This window comes from Nuphar pumila, chromosome 7, assembly GCF_984573655.1.
Source record: "Nuphar pumila chromosome 7, dmNupPumi1.hap1.1, whole genome shotgun sequence".
In the NCBI taxonomy this organism is placed as follows: Eukaryota; Viridiplantae; Streptophyta; class Magnoliopsida; order Nymphaeales; family Nymphaeaceae; genus Nuphar; species Nuphar pumila.
Genome location: NC_143255.1, coordinates 34581745 through 34588847, shown reverse-complemented (window position 1 = coordinate 34588847; position 7103 = coordinate 34581745). Strand labels below are relative to the sequence as shown.

The 7103-nt window shown below is 43.5% G+C and overlaps 1 protein-coding gene across 1 annotated transcript; it reads left to right on the top strand.

Annotated features, from left to right (window-relative positions):
- The first annotated feature begins 1751 nt into the window (after positions 1-1751).
- LOC149831865 (protein TIFY 11d-like) lies at positions 1752-6765 on the top strand. The gene is made up of 5 exons (XM_090014195.1): positions 1752-2011; positions 3207-3336; positions 4809-4990; positions 5143-5200; positions 6419-6765. The coding sequence occupies exons 1-5, from the start codon at positions 1858-1860 to the stop codon at positions 6615-6617; spliced, it is 723 nt and encodes a 240-aa protein (XP_089870321.1). The 5' UTR covers positions 1752-1857; the 3' UTR covers positions 6618-6765.
- The last annotated feature ends 338 nt before the right edge of the window (positions 6766-7103 follow it).

The following is a 7103-nucleotide window of genomic DNA, read 5'->3' as shown; positions in this document are numbered from 1 at the left end:
AAAAATATATACATAAAATATGGGCTATTAAGTGTAATTTATAAAAAGTTATATATTTTTAAGTATAATATATAAAAATATATGTATAAATAACATGAAATGTTTTTACACGAGCCATGCAGATCATGTTTGGCTCTCGGCTAAACACAAACACGAACCGAGCCACAAGCTCAATCGACTTGTAAATGAGCTGAGTCTGAACATGCCATGTTTGGTTCGTTTAGCAGCCCTAGCTAGTCCTGACTATATATGTCTGCACATTTTTCAAAAGTAAAATGTAAAAATAAAATAAAATAGTTACTGGGTCTGGTTTCTTTTGCCCGTAGTGGAACCTAGTATCATTTTGACTGGACCAGGACCTGATAACAGCACCTTAGAGTGGGATGCACATTTGGAGTTTGGACCCACCCGGGGTCCAGTCAAGGTCCGTGACACTGTTAATTATAAGTAGGGCTAGTAAACAAACAAGCCGAATGAACCAAACAAAGGGTGTTCAAGCTTGGTTCAGTTCTTGTGTCTAGTCAAGCCCAGCTTGAGCTAAATGAGCCGAGCAAGAGCAAGCTCATTTAAATATATATATATATATTTATTTATTTATTTTTAAAAAAAAAGTTGAAAACAATAGATTTTGAACATTAAACCTATTAAAATAATTGTTTGTAAGCGATGGGGTTCAAGTTAACGGCCGTTAACTTTTTCCGTCACCTTTTCTCCGGACAAACATGAACCTCGTTTCGGTCAAAATCGAGATTTTTTTTTTAAATGACGGAACCCAGACTGAGAACCGGATCAGTTAATGCGCTCATATCCTGATGGGAAAAACTCCGGATCGAGGACACTACCACCCAGCCTTACGTGCTCCAACCATGATAAAGCAACAGCAGTCCCCATGTACCATCAGGATTCGATCGTTGGCCTTCAGCTTGACACATGACCCTGCTGACCACATGGGCAACCACGGCTGTCTGTCTTTTTTTTTATTGAAAGGCAAGCTGAGGTTAAGACCCTTACCAGTTATACAACTATACCATTGGGTTTTGAACCTGCAACGTCCCAACACAAGGTGACATGCACTAACTGCGGAGCCCTGTTGGTGCGGTCTGTCTTTTGCTTAAAAAGTTAAAAAATACCCATCCTTCATTTCCAAAGGTGTAAAGTGTTGTCTCGCTATCAAACTCCAATTCCGAGTTATCCGGCACCGAACTGATCGAATCAGGCAGCACGTGGGCTGGGGGGGGGGGGGGCAAGTTGCCCCGATTCAAATCCGGTTCGAGTTTGGGTGGGTTGAGGCCGACTCATTTGGGGATGAAAGAAAGACCGGACTAATTGCGCGGCCCTGTCTGTAACGCATGCTAAGATCACAAAGTTGCAGGTCAATGGAGAAAATGGAGCCAAACCCCAAGCAACCCAGTTCACATCCAAACTGAACAAGACCTGATCCAATGTTTCACACAATATCAATCCTCCAATATATACCTCACCCAAAGAAATAACCGAACCCGACACTCATTTGAACCCAGAACTGAACCCGTACCGGATTGAAATGGTTTTCCTTTGGGTCTAATTTTCCGACACCACCTTTCTGTCCGGGTATGGTCGAAGAGCCCGCTGAGGTCGTCATACGTCTTAGAGCGGAGGAATCGTGGGTAGTTATGTGAATTTCGTGACGGAAAAAGCACGTAGTGGGGAAAAACCTGTTGTGCGTGACGCTATTTAAAGGCGGTGACGCGGTAGACTCTACTTCGTCACACGCACGAACGCTCACGTGTTTCTGAGAGAGAGAGAGAGGGGAAGGGATCGAAGGGGTGTGGTCGTATACCGAATCTGGAGCTTAAGATCTAGGGTTTCCCGGAAAGCATGTCAACGGCGTCGGAATTTGTGGACTCTGGGAAGGCCGGGGAGAGGTCGAACTTCTCGTGGACGTGCAGCCGCCTGAGCCAGTACCTCAGGGAGAAGGGGAGCTTCGGGGATCTGAGTCTGGGCCTGAGTTTCAACTCTGACGCGGCCACAGGTACTCTGTTGTCGCCTCCTCCGAATTTTCATGAAATTCTCTTCTTTTTTTGGGTATTTTTTAGTGGCTTCGAAAGGTACTTTTGCCTGTCTGTTTTCCCGAGCTTTTCCGATTCTTTCTGCGTTTTTCTGCGGTCCGATTTCGCTTCTCCGGCCACGGTATCCCCGTCGTCCTTGCCGGAGTTCGTGATTGTCCGGCATTCATTTCGCCAGGATTTCCTGCTTCCTCATGTTTCATTTGAAACAATTCTAAGTGTATGTAGCATTCGCGAGAATTCGAGAGCTTTTGTTATTATCGGATTTTATGTGTCTGGACTCTGAACTCTTCTTGCTCGAACGTTAGTGATCTTCCTTCCCTAATTTGCTGTTCTCAGGCAAATTCTCTTTGTCTTTTCCCTAAAATTTCCGCGAATTTCTCGATTCTTTTGGATCATTTTCAGGAAAACATCGGGAAAGATTTTTCCTTTTACCGTTCTTTTTCCCACATTTTTGGGTTGGAACGGCGGCGGTCTCTCTCTCGTTTGGGTCGGCCGGAGCCGAGTCCCGTGGAACTCGTTTTCCACCAGAACGGAAAAATTTTGCTGTTTGGTTGAAGCACAAACGAGTTTCGTGGGCGTCGATTCCCGTCGGTGTGATTTAGGCAAAAGCTATCAGAGATTGGGAAATTGAATCGAGCGATTGGAATGGAATTCCGCCCCTGCATCAGATCTGATTCGAACTGGACTCGGGTTCGGACCTACTGTCCGATTTGGGTTGATAGTACGATACCTACTACCTCAGTTCGCCAGACAAAAATTATGAACCTGAAAAAACCGTGCATGCTCAACTAACTAAATTTTGTTGGAACTTTGGTTAATTGACTCTTGATGATCCTCTAAAAGATAAGTCTCGTCGGGCCTTTCACGTGGTCCGCAAAACATTCAAGAGAAAGCATAGTGGAGCTTGACTTATGGTCTTTGATTTTTTAATCAACGGAAGGAGTGAAAAAACAAGAAAAACCAAAAAAATCACGATGTGACGAAATTGCCCTGACGGCTCCGCACCGGATCTCTCTCTCGCCTTATCGGTTGCCGGTACACCGACCTAAAGTTGTCCTTTATTCGTCACATGTTCGTACCGTTTCCATCCGACGGACGCCCTGCAGTTTACGCTTTGAAAACAAAAATGACGTATACGCCCTCGTTCGGTTTTTCCAGCCGTGCCGGAGCCCGCCGGACTCCGTCCTCCAGTGGCGACAACGCCCGCGGCGGCGACGAAGACGGATCAACAAGGGGCGGACGGAAACTCGCTGACGCTTTTTCCTCAGCACGATGGCTTCAGTGGAGGGTAATCATCTCTCTCTCTCTCTCTCTCTCTCTCTCTCTCCTGATCAATAGGGACCGTCGATCTCCAGATATGTACGGAGATGTGGCAGGTTGTTGATGGATCGTGGATAGTTCTGGCTCGGATATCGGATCTGGATCCGAAACGGATCTAGGCTGGCCATGGATATCTGAACAAAGTCTGAACCAGATCCGATCCCTTCTGAACCGAATCCTACTCGTTTACATCCCTTCCCAATGTCCAAGCTTCTAGCCAGGTCGGATTCTGTGACAGTAAGGGTGGTGATAACCATAGTCACGGATGAATAAAACGGCAGTGTGTTTCTCATGAGAAATTGCAATTTTTTATTTTTCTTGGGTATTTTATCAGTAAAATATCAGAGAAATAAGCATATGTAAAGAGTTTTAGAAAAATTAAGTAAAAGTGATAAATAAAAAATATGTGAAAAAGCATATAACCGCCCTTTTTGGTATGTTTCTGATAAAGTCAGGATAATCTTAAAAGGCAGAAACTGAAATAATCTTAAAGGGCTGTCAATAGTTCGGGTTTGTGTCAGGTACCTGACCCAACCGAACCCAAATTCTTGGGTATGGCCGTGAAAAGCACCAACCCAAAAAGTATTCGAGCTGACCCGAACACGACTAAGCAAAATGTCGCGTTAGTTTGGAACTTTTTTTTGGAACCCGACCTGACCTGAGTATTTTATATATATTTTTAGTAAAAATAAATTTATAAAATTATGCAGGTCTGAGTTTGAGATTTCATTTTTGTGAACTCAAACCCGAAAATTTATTATTTGGTCGGGTTCGAGTATACCCTGATAGGTCAGGTATCCGATCCGTTGACAACCCTAAAGCCAATCTACGTAACAATGACCCATTCATTGATAGCACAACCAAGACTGTGTTTGAAAGCTTAAAACTTCATGGGTACCTAACCTGGGCACGGTTATGCTACCAGTTGGTCAGGTCATTATTAGATTGAACGGCTTGCTGGAGTTTAAATATGATTATATAGTTTAAAAAAAAATCAATAAATGCTTAATTGGTGTAATGTTTTTGTTTTATATTGGGGAGGTGAAGAGTTCGAGTATTATTTCGCTGACAACCTTATTGTCAAACTTTGTATAAGGGTAAATTAATAATTCATCTCACCAGTTACAATAGTAAATTTAAAACATGAGTTAGTCTTAACTCAAGAACAAACCAACCTTAGTTGATGAATGGAGGAATTTGATTAACTCAAGTAAAAACTTTGATGTCAATTTGTAAACTCACAAACTTTGAGTGTGCACATGAATTAGGCTCAAAAGCTTGGGAGGTATTTAAAAATTTTCATATTTTTTGTTCATGGCTAACAAAATATGGTGAATTTTCGTCATATTTTTCACGCTGCACTTTAAGGCTCCAAGTTTCTTTGGATTCTTTTTTTACCTCTATTTCCATCTCTGCTTCATTCAACGAACGAATGCACAGGCTGGTGGCAAAGGAAGGAAGAGGAGGGACGGCACAGATGACCATTTTTTACGGCGGGAAGATGGTGGTCGTCGACAACGTGCCGACGGAGAAGGCCGAGGCCGTCATGCAGTACATCGGCAACGGCAACGGCAACGGCAACGCCCCGAAGCGGCAGCCCGTCACCAAGACCAGTTCTTGCGGTATGCTTCCTTCCCACTTCCCACCGTTGTTTGCCTTAGCCTTTATTTCGTCGTTACGTTAAATTGATGCATAACGGTGGACGTTACGTTTAAATTTTTGCATAAGGGAAATTTGGTAAATTTTGTTGATCGGATGTCTGTTGTTGTTTCAGATCTCCCTATCGCCTGGAAGCACTCCCTCCAACGCTTTCTTGAGAAAAGAAAGGACAGGTCTCTCTCTTCAATTCCCCATGAATAAGGTGCAATCACATTGCACACCAAAAGTGCGCTGCCTCACCTGACCGCCCTCCATCTCACTGGTGGGCCTCACAGCTGGGAACTGGTCATGCAGAAAATGAGCGTTTTTTGCTCGTGCTGACATCGTGGCCATCCGATTTGCATTTTAAAAAGCTCAAAAGTCAACAAAACCACGTGGCATTCATCCAAAATGCAAACAGACGGTCACGATGTCAGCATGAGCAAAAACGCTCATTTTCAGCATGACCTGATCTGCTTCCTCACAGCTGACAGGCTGTACCTAGAGATGGAGGGCAGTCAGGGGCAGCGGTACACTTTTGGTGTGCAATTTTTCTCTCTCAATTATGTTTGGCTGTATTGGGAATAAATGTTGGGGGCCGAGATCTGATCCAAACCGTTGGTTTATAAGGATCTACCGTCCATGTGGGCTTATGTGGCTGGATCCGGGCTTAAGTGCAAGTGCAAGTGGGGTGGGCTGGTCCTAACTGCACAAGCATCCCGTTTGCAAGTGAAAAAATGTGTGGCTGTAAATGGTTCTGGATTTGCCGTCGTACGGTTCCCACCCTCATTGGGCATGAGAAGATCGTCACGGCCCGGGCCGGTTATATTGATGAAAGTTTTTAAAACGTCCATTATCCTGTTGCGAACCACAATGGTGGTTTCTCCCCGTGATGCATATATTGAAAAAATAAAAATTTAAAGATAAAAAGGACTAGCACATGTAGTTTTCTGTGGAAAACAAAATAAACAAATTTCTGAGGTTTTGCCAATAAAAAGGCATAATGACAGAGCAACATTTCCAAATTATTGCAAAAATTTCACCTTTCCGGAGCTATTTCGATATTTGCAGGCATTGACAATGGAACCAGATCAGGTGATAGTGAAAATCACTCACCAATGGTGATTTTTCCAATATCCACCCTCGATCAGCACTACCATGGGGAGTCCTTTTAGACTTCTCTCAAAGGCATTTTGATACCACCCTTTGGGATCCCTCAAGGGCATTTTAGCGGTACGGTGGTGGATATTGAATCAGGAGCATGCTGTTCTATTCACTGGACCTAGCAGTCCATGGATCTATCACCAGTTGATAGAATGGATTGCAATATAATGCATGTTGTTTCTCGGTTTTCTTATGCAAAAGTTTTGTTTGAATGTCGTGTTTGTTCATGCCTCTCTTGTCCATTTCAGGATGAATGCAACTTCTCCATTCAAACTAAACAACTCCATGCGTGCGACGACCGAGCAAGAGGAGCTCCAACAGGAGGAGTGCACGGGCGAGCTACCGCAATCTACCCTCCCTATATCTCTAGGGCTCTCAACGCCAGTTTCTGAGGCGCTGTCCGGCAAGCCATTTGGCTCGGCTGCAGTCCGAATTCACAGGGGTTGAAGCCATATGGGGCATGTAGCAAACCCCTGTGCTGAATGGTCTCACGATCCTTACTTTTTAATATATATAATTATTATGTAATATGGTAATTGATTTTGTGATATTGACTAATCCCTTATGTTTTAAGTATAACAAGAACGTTTATATATGCTGTTCTTTACATGAAGCATATTTTGAATGGTATTTTGCTACATGTTCCACACAACAGAAGAAATGGATTTAGTGAATTGATGACATAGAATACATATAGTCAACTCTTTATGTGTTGCTTAATTGGTCCACTGAGAACCTGAAAATTTGGGCGAACCCAGATTTGAGCATTTTAGCGTTTAGGGCTAGCTAGCTAGCAAGCAAGCATGGATGAGAGTTGAGCATGAGAAAGGTGAATCCATGGTGAATTTTTTTAAGGGGACGGATGTGAAAGTAAAGTTTACGTCAACTTTCACAGGAGGAAGAATGGTTCAATTTTCTACAACCGACGTGATT

Excerpts from the sequence above, each read along its gene's own strand:
- LOC149831865 (XM_090014195.1), top strand. The coding sequence starts at position 1,858 with ATGTCAACGGCGTCGGAATTTGTGGACTCTGGGAAGGCCGGGGAGAGG. Across the intron at positions 2,012-3,206 it reads CAACTCTGACGCGGCCACAG|CCGTGCCGGAGCCCGCCGGA; the intron begins GTACTCTGTTGT and ends CGGTTTTTCCAG. Across the intron at positions 4,991-5,142 it reads CACCAAGACCAGTTCTTGCG|ATCTCCCTATCGCCTGGAAG; the intron begins GTATGCTTCCTT and ends TTGTTGTTTCAG.